This window comes from Sinocyclocheilus rhinocerous, unplaced genomic scaffold, assembly GCF_001515625.1.
Source record: "Sinocyclocheilus rhinocerous isolate Xijiao unplaced genomic scaffold, SAMN03320098_v1.1 scaffold20, whole genome shotgun sequence".
Lineage (NCBI taxonomy): Eukaryota > Metazoa > Chordata > Actinopteri > Cypriniformes > Cyprinidae > Sinocyclocheilus > Sinocyclocheilus rhinocerous.
Window position 1 is genome coordinate 1,981,860 of NW_015640468.1, and position 12,195 is coordinate 1,994,054.

General features: G+C 38.2%; 1 protein-coding gene across 1 annotated transcript in view; it reads right to left on the minus strand.

The window, feature by feature from the left end:
• The window catches only part of LOC107753127 (E1A-binding protein p400-like), a 63,546-nt gene that overhangs the window by 8,314 nt on the left and 43,037 nt on the right, over positions 1-12,195 (minus strand). Inside the window, exons 28-51 of the mRNA XM_016569251.1 lie at positions 11,560-11,633; positions 11,175-11,473; positions 10,887-11,089; positions 9,517-9,686; positions 9,042-9,238; positions 8,847-8,958; positions 8,403-8,693; positions 7,530-7,604; positions 7,328-7,462; positions 7,189-7,233; positions 6,562-6,712; positions 6,228-6,463; positions 5,941-6,114; positions 5,788-5,838; positions 5,572-5,708; positions 5,392-5,448; positions 5,115-5,193; positions 4,785-4,979; positions 3,953-3,998; positions 3,755-3,849; positions 3,296-3,488; positions 2,990-3,132; positions 1,211-1,411; positions 952-1,129 (exon numbers count right to left, since the gene is read on the minus strand). Coding sequence (XP_016424737.1) covers positions 952-1,129; positions 1,211-1,411; positions 2,990-3,132; positions 3,296-3,488; positions 3,755-3,849; positions 3,953-3,998; positions 4,785-4,979; positions 5,115-5,193; positions 5,392-5,448; positions 5,572-5,708; positions 5,788-5,838; positions 5,941-6,114; positions 6,228-6,463; positions 6,562-6,712; positions 7,189-7,233; positions 7,328-7,462; positions 7,530-7,604; positions 8,403-8,693; positions 8,847-8,958; positions 9,042-9,238; positions 9,517-9,686; positions 10,887-11,089; positions 11,175-11,473; positions 11,560-11,633 — 3,537 coding nt within the window. The remainder of the gene's footprint in view (positions 1-951; positions 1,130-1,210; positions 1,412-2,989; positions 3,133-3,295; positions 3,489-3,754; positions 3,850-3,952; positions 3,999-4,784; positions 4,980-5,114; positions 5,194-5,391; positions 5,449-5,571; positions 5,709-5,787; positions 5,839-5,940; positions 6,115-6,227; positions 6,464-6,561; positions 6,713-7,188; positions 7,234-7,327; positions 7,463-7,529; positions 7,605-8,402; positions 8,694-8,846; positions 8,959-9,041; positions 9,239-9,516; positions 9,687-10,886; positions 11,090-11,174; positions 11,474-11,559; positions 11,634-12,195) is intronic.

Below are 12,195 nucleotides of genomic sequence, written 5' to 3' on the forward strand. Positions count from 1 at the left end.
TTATTTTATTTTACAGAACAACAGTAAAATTACAATACTAACATTTATGAATGTTGGAGTTCTTGCTTTTTGTCAACTTTTATTTTGGCGGAAACGCGCAGGAAGACCTCAATGCTTATTTTTGTTGACAACAGCAGATTTATAAATGAGTATCATTACAAATACGTCGTACGTATCGCATTGTCACGTGCCTTGTAAAAATTCCTAAAAATGTGACTGAGCAACTGACGAGTAACACTGGTTCAGCGCAGATATTCCTCGCGCTTTGGACTTTGAACCCTGGTTAACAAGTAGATCCGCCGCGAGTTTGTGCAGCGCTGTCAGAATACATGCAATTCGAGCGTGAAAACATAACGTTCTACAGTGTATTTAATTGTTTAAGGCCATTTTGCGATTTCAATCATCATACAGTAACCAGCAACAATCACCCCTTCCTCTTCTCATCGAAGACATGCGATGCAGTACTAAACAGTCTCTCACTGTCGGTGCTTGTAATGATTTTTGCGTCTTTCTCGGACAGTTTCAAATGCTTCCACACTGCTGACATGTTTGTTGCATTATAAAGAGTGCGTGCCTCTCACTCTGCCCTGGTTGCTATTTGATCGCGTCATATCATTGTTCGGTACAATTTATTCGGTCTTTTCGCTTATTTTCGCAACGAAAGAGCTTTATTTGCTATTTTCGGCCGAATAATTTCGGTTGACGAACATTCGGTACATCCCTAAATTTAAATGTGAGATTCTGGAAACGAGATCTATTTACAAATTGCACTGCTCATACTAGTGGTGTGGAGGAAACGGTTGTTATTTTTGTCAAAGTGTGAAAACAAAATAATATAAAATGATCAGTCGATTAAAAATATTGATGTTGACTAATTATCAGCGTCGACACAGTCGATTATATTGACCAATCGCGACAGGCCTATCTCATTCTCCTCGTTTCAGTCTGTACCTGCTTTCTGCGCTTGCCCGATGGCAACACTAATGCCAGCCACAGTGACAGGAAGGGTCGTGACTCCGGCGGAGGAGACCACAGCAGGAACTGAGACGACAGGAGGTGGTTTGGTCAGAGTCACCTGAGCGGTTTGACCCGGCTGAGCTTGAATGGGTCCTGGGGCTGGGACACGTGTCTGAATGAAGACATATAAAGAATTAATGTGCATTCAAGTGTATGTGAAAGGGTTAGTCTGAGTGTGTATGTATGTGCTTACCAGTCTGGCCACCTGCAAGTTGGTGACTGTAGTTCCAGTAAGCACAGCTCCTGCTCTGGGCGCAGCTGCTATCTGAGGGTTGGACGTAGCCGCTGGTGTGGCGTGAATCTGCTGCGGCTGCTGAGTAGATCCAGCCTGCTGACCTTGAGCTGCAGCAACCGCCGTCGCAACCTGCTGCTGGGCCATCTGCAGCTTCTGCTTCTGTTAAACATATATTTATTAGGTAATACTTTATAATAACTTTAATTTATAAATCATCAACAAACATTATATAATGCTTAACAGATCATTAGATAATATATTCACATAGCTAGAAATATGAGATAATGTTCTTGTTAATGTTTACTAATGAACTTACTAAACTTTACCTAATGATTAACATATGATTATTTAATGTAAATATAAATGCTTACTTAATGTCAGTAAACGTTCAGTTCATATGATCTTCATTTGTTGGTCTTTGTTTGTTGTGTAGACCTCTATTTACACATCTTAACAAATAATCTATTAATTATTTGTTCATGTTTTTGCAGTAGCTAATCTAAAGTGGAAACTATTCATAATTTGCAAATGTTTATAAATGCTTACTAATCATTCATACCTTTATGAGCAGTCATCTCAATGGCAAAAAGTGTCCCGAAAGACCTGAATTTACCCTGTTCACGCGTCTTTACAGATCATTTATTAATCATTTGTTCATGTTTTTGCAATAGCCAATCTAAAGTTGAAACTATTCATCATTTGTAAACGTTTATAAACGATTACTAATCATTTAGTATCACTGGACTTTTAGCTAATGTAACAAGTTTTGTGTAAAGGGTGGCTGGTTACGTTTAGCTAAATGCTTGCTAAAGAGATAACAGATTGAAATTTTGGTGCAAAAAAATGTTTTTACTGCCTCAACACTCACATTAGTACACTACTCTTCAGTATATCATTAAACAGGATATTCCTTGAATCAAAAATAAACAGGGGAAAACAAATAATTTTGAAGAAAATACTTGTTCATTTATCAAAACAATATAATATAAACAGACTGAACCGTGTTCCCTTATAATCAAATTGACCCCTGTACACTGTTGACCCTTTTTAATAAGTGCTTGATCGTATGGAATTGAAAGTTTAATGACATTTGTAAGCATTTTAACTTGCATGAAATAATGATTTGTTTAAACATTATCTAATGTTTAATAAGTGTATTAGCAAACATTAAAAAACACATGATCTCATGTTTCTAACTCTTTGAACATATATTAACTAATGATCCATTAAGCATTATATAAAGTTTGTTAATGATTTATTAATGAAAGTTATTATAAAGTGTTACCTTAACATTTATACTTTTTTATATATACAATTTATACTTTTGACTCTATAAATCATATTTATAGCATTTTTCATAAATAAAGAAACTGTTAAAACCATGACTAAAAAAAAAGGAAGTAAACACTGTAAGCAAAAGTGAAATCAGTAATCCGGTAAATCTAAGTCCACCGAGAATCATATTTTAAAAAAATAGACCAGGTAATGCTAAAATGCCAAATATTGGCCAACATATCGGTCGACTGCAACTGTTAACTATAATTATGATTAACTACAATTAGAAACATGAGGGTAGACTCTGGACATGTCAACAAACAACATGGAGGACAGGTTGAGTGACACACTGAGCAATACTGTAATTGCATTTAGACTTCCTTCATATTAAAACCTCATATCAGAATAGGTCAGCAAAAGCAAAACAAATACGACATCTTCCATACTAAAGAACGTGTGTACCTGCTGTGGCTTTCCTACTGCTTTGATCTGTGGAGATGTAGTCTGTGTTTGTTGTTGCTGCTGCTGTAACTGTTGTCTGAGTTGTAATTGTTGGAATTGAGCTGGCGTGAGTGGTTTACTCTGAGAGAACTGCATACCGGGAGCTAGAGAAGCAAAAATACCGGCTTAAGAATAAAACAATGGTAGACAGGCCAGCCAGATATGAATGCACAAAAAACAATGCGGGAGTGTGACTCTCTGAATCGATTTCGCCAGCAGAGAACCCAAATCATGCACTGGCTTCTCTAAGGGTGGCATTTGGTCTACCTGAAGCAACCAGCGTGCGTGTTTGGGACTGACCCGGAGTCAGATTAGTGGACACCACAGCTGATGCGGTCACTGGGGTAACAGCTCTCACGCTCTGACCCGTCGCTATGGCAACGACCTCCGCTGGGGCAGCCGTTGCAGGCACTGCTCTCTGCTGAGTGTGAACCACCTGAGCCGTGGCCGTTCCTGCCGTCTGTTTGAGCAAACAAACATTTAACACTAATAAACAGGACAGAATGGTACAAATCAGCTGAAAAGTAATTTCACAACAAAATAATAGATCAAACTGACTATATTTTGTATTCTACACTTTCAATGTGGACTTCTGAACCCCACACAGCAGGTCACACTGCAGGCACTGCTGTGACAAATCAAATCAGCTGATAATCTATATATCTGTGAAAAAGGCAGGAGTTTTTCAGTTATTATGTGTGCTGTATGAGGGTGGACAGAACTCACAGGCATGACAGGAGATGCCAGACGCTTGTTCGCCTGGAACTGCCCAGGAGGAACTCCAGCCACAGTGTTTACAATCACGTTTCCACTCACTGTAGCTGAAGTTTAAACAGAAATATACATAGATGAGCACTTATATAAACAGCACTCACAACTGGATCAACAAGTACAGGTAAAGGTTGTGTATAATTGTGATGATACCTGGCTGGATACTTGTGCCCACTGCAGCGGTCTTGATAGCTCCAGTCTTGAGAATCAGCAAAACCCAAACAAGATCAACATATTATACCCTTATACCTTATTATATAATGCACCACAGTTTAAAAATGTGGGGTCAGCAAGATTTTTTTACTGAAATTAATACTTCATTAATACATTCGTTATTCACTAAGGACACATCAAACTGATCAAAAGTGACAGCTAAGAAATTTCTAACTTTACAAAAGATTTCTGTCAAATTTTTCTTCTGTTCTCTTTCTATTCATTAAAGAATACTGAAATAAAATATCAAGGTTTTCATAAAAATAATAAACATCACCATCGTTTTCAACACTAATAATGAAAAGAAGCACCAAATCAGGTTATTCGTTTGATTTCATGTGACACAGAGGACTGGAGAAATGGCTGTTGAAAAATCAGCTTTGCCATCACTGGAACAAATTACATATTAAAATATATTAAAACAGAAAAGAGTTATTTTAAATTGTAATAATATTACTATTTAAACTATATTATTTCACAATAGTACTGTTATTTGATCAAATATTAATGTCTTCTTGTTCTTATCTTAATGTCTTGTTCAAATATTAATGTCTTCTTGTACTTAATCTTATTAAGTATAAGAGACCTCTTTCAAAAATATTTACAAAAATGCTCCTGACCCCAAACATTTTGAACAGTTGTGTATACATGAATAATATAACCGTCATATAGAAATGACTCTTAGACCTTCATCTTGGATAATCTAGGGCTAAATACAGGCGTACGTAAGGTCCAGTGTGACATTTAACATGCAGTGCTAAAGGAGTCTAACCAGTACAGTGGTGTTGGGGACTGCTGCTGCTCCGGGTTGGTTGGGCTGAGCCACTCCCGCTGCCTGTGCGGCCGCTGCAGTGGCCTGTGGCTGGGCTTGAGGCTGGGCAGCAGCTCCCTGAGGCTGGGCGGCTCCTGTAGTCTGCTGCTGTTGTTGCTGGGCTAACTGCTGAGTCCTCTGCTGTTCGGCTAGTGCCTGCGGCAGTGGAATGTAGAGGAAAATAGAGAAGCATTTAAAAACAGAAAAAAAAGATAAATAAATTTATAACTTTTTTCATATAATTTATTTACCGTCAAAACCGCTTTAAGCGGTTCATTAAATAAATCTCACCTTCTTCTCTTTAGCAATTCTTTCAGCTCTCTGAGAGGCAACCTGGATAGGAGGCAGAGGCTTGTCGTAGCTAATCCCACTAGAAATCACAAAATAAATGAATGAGAACCACAAATGAATATCAAATGTGACTAAAGATGTACAATGTATTAAAGGCTGTATCAATCAATATTATTATTTTTTTTAAATGATGAATTTCATTCATTGGTCAATATTGGAAGCAGATTACTTCAGGTTTTTTTTTGTAAAAGCAAAGTAGCACGTCAAGAGTCAATACCTCTCAGCCAGCACAGAGGCATGCTTGGGATTCTTCTGGAATGGATTCATGCCCAGTCTAGAAACAAAAACATGACAAAATTTTTTTTTTTTTACTCTGACAAAAGCATTATGTCACAATCTAAATGCAATGCCTGGTTTGCTTTTAAAGATGTTTGTGTTGGACACTGCCTGCACATACAGTGGTTTTATTGGCGGGCTCCTCTTGCTAGCAATGATTTTCATCAGCTCAAAGCGGTTGTTGTATAGCTGGATCTGGGTGGCGTTGTCATCCTGTGTGTAGATCTGACATGTGCGCAGAGGACGACTATTCTTGGACTGCGCGAAAAAGAAAGTGTTACCAAAGAAACACCTAATAATATGTGCTGATTTTTTTTTCTTTTCTTTTGTTTAATACCTTATAAATGCTCTTGGTCTTGTTCTTCTTAGGGTTAGCTTCATATATTAGCTGCAGGACAGTTACACAACAGGACAGGACAAGCACAATTATGTAACAAGGAAAATGTTAAAGAAAAATAAATAAAAGGTACATCCTGGTACAATCTCCCACCTTGCCCTCCTCTCGGAGTATGATGACATTCTCATAGCGGTTACGGCATTGTTTCGGCGAGCGGTAAATTCTGCTACAGGAGTTGACCACATCGCTCACCAGGTCCCAGTTAGGAGTGTGAGCTGGAGACACAATGGTCAGGTTCAGAGGAAGTTCCAGTAACTGCTTCACAGCCTGTGAATGCAGGGAAAAAGACAAAATTACAACCTCAGCTAATCCATTTAACACACAACTGTGTGTTTATACATTGGCAGTGATAATGCAATGACATGTGATGAATCAAGTACCTGTAGCAGGGCCCAATCTTCACTGATGAGCCACTCAGGGTTGTCCTGCCCAGCTTCCATGGCTGGTTTGAGCAGTGAGGGCAGTGGTTTGGCAAAGGGAGCCTGTTGCTTCAGAGAGAAGTTCTTCTTCTGGTCTTTGCCCTCCCGCCTTACTTTGAGCAGACTGGCCTTATCAAAGAGAGAGCGCGGAGGAATCACTGATTCTCCATGGCCCTTCTTTTTCTTACGTCCCAGAGCTGACGAGAGGGGGAAGAGAGAGAGAAAAAGACAGAATTTAGAATGCGTTTAAGCACAGTAAGTTCAGATGTTGAAAGCGTTTCTTGAGCAGTCCAACCTGACGGATCCATGTGTCTCTTGCGCTCTTTGCGGACATAGACTGGGGGCAGTTTGGATTCGGGCATAGGCGCAGTGTCATACATGAGGCAGATTACAGAGTCAATGTAGATATCGTTATCATCCTGTGGAGGAGTTGGGGGAGTCCACAGCTACAGAAAAGAGCAACAGTAAGACTCACAGAAATCATCAAGAATTTTACCCACAAATCAAAATAAACAAATAAAATATAATTAGCTTGAAAAAATTTAAAATAGTCCTTTTTGTACTCTTTAGATTATTGGCATTGGAACATCACATTACATTCATTAATTCAAAAAATCTCATTCTGATAACAGTTATATAACTAAGATATAAGACTTGTAAGATGTAAATAAAAAAATACCTTTAAATCGTAAATTCTTTATACATCACAGTAACAATTGCATTGCTTTTGATTTAAATCAAATTCTATTAAAAAAAATAGAATGCAATAGCATCAAAGTGCAAAAAATAGACTTAAGTATTAAGTAAATAAATAAATAAATATTTTGGAGTAAAATGTGATATGGACATGTTTTTGGGAGATTCACCCAAAATTCTCCCTCATCCTTTAATTCCCTTCAGCAATGTGCTTTCTTAAACTTACCGGCATTATTTCTGTTTGTCCATCCTCATTCTCGAACACGTACTCCTGTAAAGACGAAAGGGAACAGGGTATCAAATCTACACGACACAACATCACTTCCTACTGAAAAGCACATTAGAATATTAGAATATATTTGTACCATGTTGTATGCATCCTCTCTGGTGTAGGTGAACAGATCCTCCTCATCTTCTAGGATAATTTGTTCCTCTTTCTCTACCTTTAGTTTTTGTTGCTGCTGCTGCTCCCAGCCTCTCTTAGCAGCTTCCAAGCGCTCCTGCAATGTCTGAATTATTTACAGGGCAGGCATAACATGTATTGTAATGTGTGAAAATGTTTCATACCTTTATAACCTGTTCATCCTCGCTGATGTGCAGGTACTCCAGATAGTGCAGTGCGTATCTCTCAATAGGAGTCAGCTAAACAAAACACCACAAACTCCGGTCAGTACAATTTTTATTCAGCAAGGACAAATTGTTCAAAAGTGACACTAAAGACATTTATAATGTTACAAAAGATTTTTTTTTTCATTTAATTGCTGTTCTTTAGAACTTTCTATTCATCAAAGAATTCTGAAAAAAAAGTACCACAGCTTCCACAAAAATATTAAGCAGCACAAAACCAGTCTTAAGTCGCTGGGGTATATTTTTAGCAATAGCCAAAAAAAAACATTGTACGGGCCAAAATTATCGATTTTTCTTTTATGCCAAAAATCATTAGGATATTAAGTAAAGATCATGTTCCATGAAGATATTTTGTAAATTTCCTACCGTAAATATATCAAAACTTCATTTTTGATTAGCATTGCTAAGAACTTCATTTTGACAACTTTAAAGGCGATTTTCTCAGTATTTTGATTTTTTTTGGCACCCTCAGATTCCAGATTTTCAAATAGTTGTATCTTGGCCAAATATTGTCCTAACAAACCATACATCAATGGAAAGCTTATTTATTCAGCTTTCAGATGATGTATAAATCTCAATTTAAAAAAATTGACCCTTATGACTGGTTTTGTGGTCCAGGGTCACAAATGTTTTCAACATTGATAAGAAATGATTTACGAGCTGTACTGTTTTCTTTCAAAACGATAGTGTATAAAGTTAAATCAACAGAATTTGCATGTTAAATAACACAAAACCAAAAGTTTACGGTTGCAGGGTATAAAAAGCATGTACAAGAACAATGAAATTTTCAAGTAACACTTTCTATAACCTCACCTGCTCCATGATTGCTGTCAGCTCCTCTAACTGTGATGCCTCCTCTCTCACCCCGTCCTCCACAGCCATCTCTTCTCGTCTTCCCACTTTCTCACTTTTTGTGTCTACCTCCGTCTCCTCCTCCTCCTTGTGCTGGGTTTCCAGTCGGATGGTGTTCAGGGCCTGGATGTAGGGTCTTGCCACGTGAGGGGGGATGGATTCGGACGGGGATGGCTCCTGGTGGAGAACCACAAACTCCTCCACCTTCTCTCCAGAACCAGCCTCAACCTCAAACAGATCCTGAATGGTGCGCTGTGAATGTCCAGCACATATTTATAATGTGAGCATCGGGCTGTGAGCTGCCTCGCCGTCTACTGAAACGGAACCTCCTAACTGGCAAGGTTTTGAAACAGTTCCTCAAAGTCAAAAGTAACAGTGATTGCATGACTGTAAAAGTGTGTTTACCTGTGTTAAAAAGGCTAGAGTGTAGTCCATGCCCTGCGCAGCTACCTCTCTTATAAGGTCTTTAGTGCCGTTCTTTAAGAGCTTCTCCTCAATTGAGTTCCCGCTCTCCAACCTGACAAGAGCACAGCATCGGTAAAAAAGCTGACAAACATAAACCTGACAAGCAAAAACATTTAATTTGTCCATCAGTCTGACCTGTAGATGTGGATGTCTTTGGAGCGGCCGATCTTGTCACACCACTCCTGTGTGCGCATGTCCATGCTGGGATTTAGGTCTGTGTCGTAAAACACGATGGTATCTGCGTCAAACACGTGGCCCATGGCTGAGCAGCAGCGATTGGTCAGAATGGTGCAGAAGATCAGTCTGTTGCGGTTAAACCTTTTGACCTGCTCCTGAAAGTGGTCGGGCCATGAGGAACATGGTAAGTTAGGTATTGCGTTTTCAATAAAAGGATCAAGATCAGATGTTTATGTATTGGAGTTGATAGCGCTTCACTGATATGTAAGCGTCATTTGAGGCCCTGTGTGGAACTGAATCCAACAGGGAGGGAAGAGCGCTCGCTCAGCTGCCCTTTTAATTACAGCCCAGAAACCCACACAGCCTCAGTGGGACATGGACTTGGCCGGGGCAACAGAGAGCAATAGAGAATATGTTACTCCATGTCTTTTACCTGTCTCTCCTCCAGTGACAGAGACTCATCCAGCCGTACATAGTTGAGATGACTGTGGTCTAAGAAGGCCTCCAGTATATCCAGCATGCTGGTCATCTGGGTGAAGATCATAACACGCCTGTTCTCAGCGCTCAGTTTCTGCAGCAGGATGGACAGTGCCTCCAGTTTTCCTGCAAACAGATACAGGAACATTATATTATATAATATTTCTACCAATATACCAGTTTTATTTTGTACTTTTCTTTTTTTTTTCAGCTGGTTGCAGACCCTGATTGCAGTGTTATATTGTTTATTTGTTTGTTTTTCAATGGCATTCTATTATGATATTATCCAACTCAGACAGGAAGTGAAATCTAAGTGGGCAATTCTAAACCAGAATAAGACTCAGAAGTTAGCCAGACTTTATACTGATATTTATAGATTATAAAGGCGACAAGTTTAATGCATACACTACTGTTCAAAAGTTTAGGGTCAGAAAATTTTTTTGTTTGTTTTTTAAAGAAGTCTCTTATGTTCTCTAAGGCTGCATTTAATAAAAAAAAAAATACATCCAGTAAATAGAGTAAAAATAGTAATATTGTGAAATGTACTGTATTACAGTTTAAAACATCTTTCTATTTGAATACATTTTAAAACAATTTTATTTCTGTGATGGCAAAGCTGAATTTTCAGCATAATTACTCCAGTCTTCAGTCACATGTTTCTAATCATTCTAATATGCAAAAAATTAATTTCTTATTATTATATGTTGAAATATGTTGTATATATGTTGAAAACAGCTGTGCTGCTTAATATGTTTGTGGAAACCGTAATTTTTTGCATTACTTTTTTCTAGGATGTTCTGATGAATAGAAAGTTCAAAGTAACAGCATGTATTTGAAACAGAAAACTTTTGTTACATTATAAATGTCTTCAGTGTGACTTTCAATTAATTTAAGGTGTCCTTGCTAAATAAAAGTATTTGTTTAAAAAATATTAAATAATACATATTAAAGGGGTGGTTGATTGCGATTTCACTTTTTTAACGTTAGTTAGTGTGTAATCTTGCTGTTTGATCATAAACAATATCTGCAAAGTTACGAAGCTGAAAGTTCAATGCAAACGGAGATATCGTCTTTTCAAATTCTGGCAGTTTAATGCCTACAAAAACGACTGGTAAGGGACTACAATGAGTTACTTCAGTATTGAAAAAAAAATCTTACAGACCCAACATTTTTGAAAGGTACTGTAAATGACAGAACGGTAGTTACATGATGGATAGAAGATACCATATAGCAAATACATAATAATATGCTCAACTAAATATCAGCAGTATTTGTAAAATTGAAATCTGAAGGTAACATTGTTGAGGATTCTGTTGTGGTGCACACCTGAATCCATCTCCAACATGTGTACATCAGGGAACCTGACGACAAGAGGACAGGCTAAGTTACGGATCTCTGCGTTTTGTGGAGCAGACTCTTCCTGTAGCCGTCGCCTGAATGATTTTTGTGCTAGGCTGTAAGATGGTGGAGGATTGGATGCATACAGCTGAGGGGGAGGGGCCACAGCAGCAGGAAGTATGCAGGAGAACCTAAAATAAAACAGGAAGCAGCATTAAATGACAAAAAGTTCACAAAACTGCTTTCATGGCAAGGAGTTCATGGTCAAATCCAGACCTCTTCAACAAGGTGCCTGCTGCTGCCTCCTGCTCTGTGTTGGAGAGAATCACTGAACGAAGTGGCGAAACCGTGGACACGCATGTCTGCTGAGCCCTAATACAGCTGTCTCTGCCGACCCAAGACCAGCGGGAGTGCTGGGGTGCGGGGAAGGTTGGTGGAGGGCGTCCCTCATAAACAGAGCAGGTCTTGATCAGGTCAGAACCGTACATCACAGAGCGTGAGGACCGCCGCTCATTGGCATGAAATAAACTAGCCAGACGCTCTTTCAGCTGCCTGTTTCTTTCCTCGCTTGACTCCTAAATAGACACAAAGATAAGGTTTAGAGTTCACAACTATTTAATGAACTTCATCAATTCCTTCAACGTCTTTCAAAATCACCTACCTGCGTTGAGGCGTTTGTTGCGCGTTTAGCATTTGTTTCCATGTCTGTGGTAGCTGGAGTGCCTGTGGTGCTTGCTTTAATGGAAACAGGCGGAAACACAGAAACTTAAGTTTAAGTTAACTAAGACAGCAGCAGAACATCACATACTTAGGTTAGTGGTTCTCAACCAGTGGGCAAAAGATAGCTTAGAATTATTAAAAAATAATACTAAATATGCTTAAAAAATTAGATATAGCAAAGGGGGAAAAAAGCAAGATGACTGGCATCATATTTCTTATTTTACTTCTCTAACCAACTGTCATTTTTATTTAAGAAACAGAGTTCCCACGGAAGAACTAGAAATAAAAAAATTTAATAAAATAAAACTTTGAAAAGTTATGACAATTTCTATAATAAATATAAAATTTTGACTAGCTAAGCTAAGCTCTAAAAAATTTAATCCGGTACAAATAGAGAAATGTCTAATAGTAAAAAAAAAAAAAAAAAAAAAAAAAAAAATAAATAAAAACAATTTTTATGGCATGTCAAATGGTTGTGGAGGTATGCTGAGGGTTTTTTTTTTTTTTGGTTGTTGCACCCTTAAGGCCCATTCACACCAAGAACGATAACTATAAAGATAACGATAAAGATATAGTT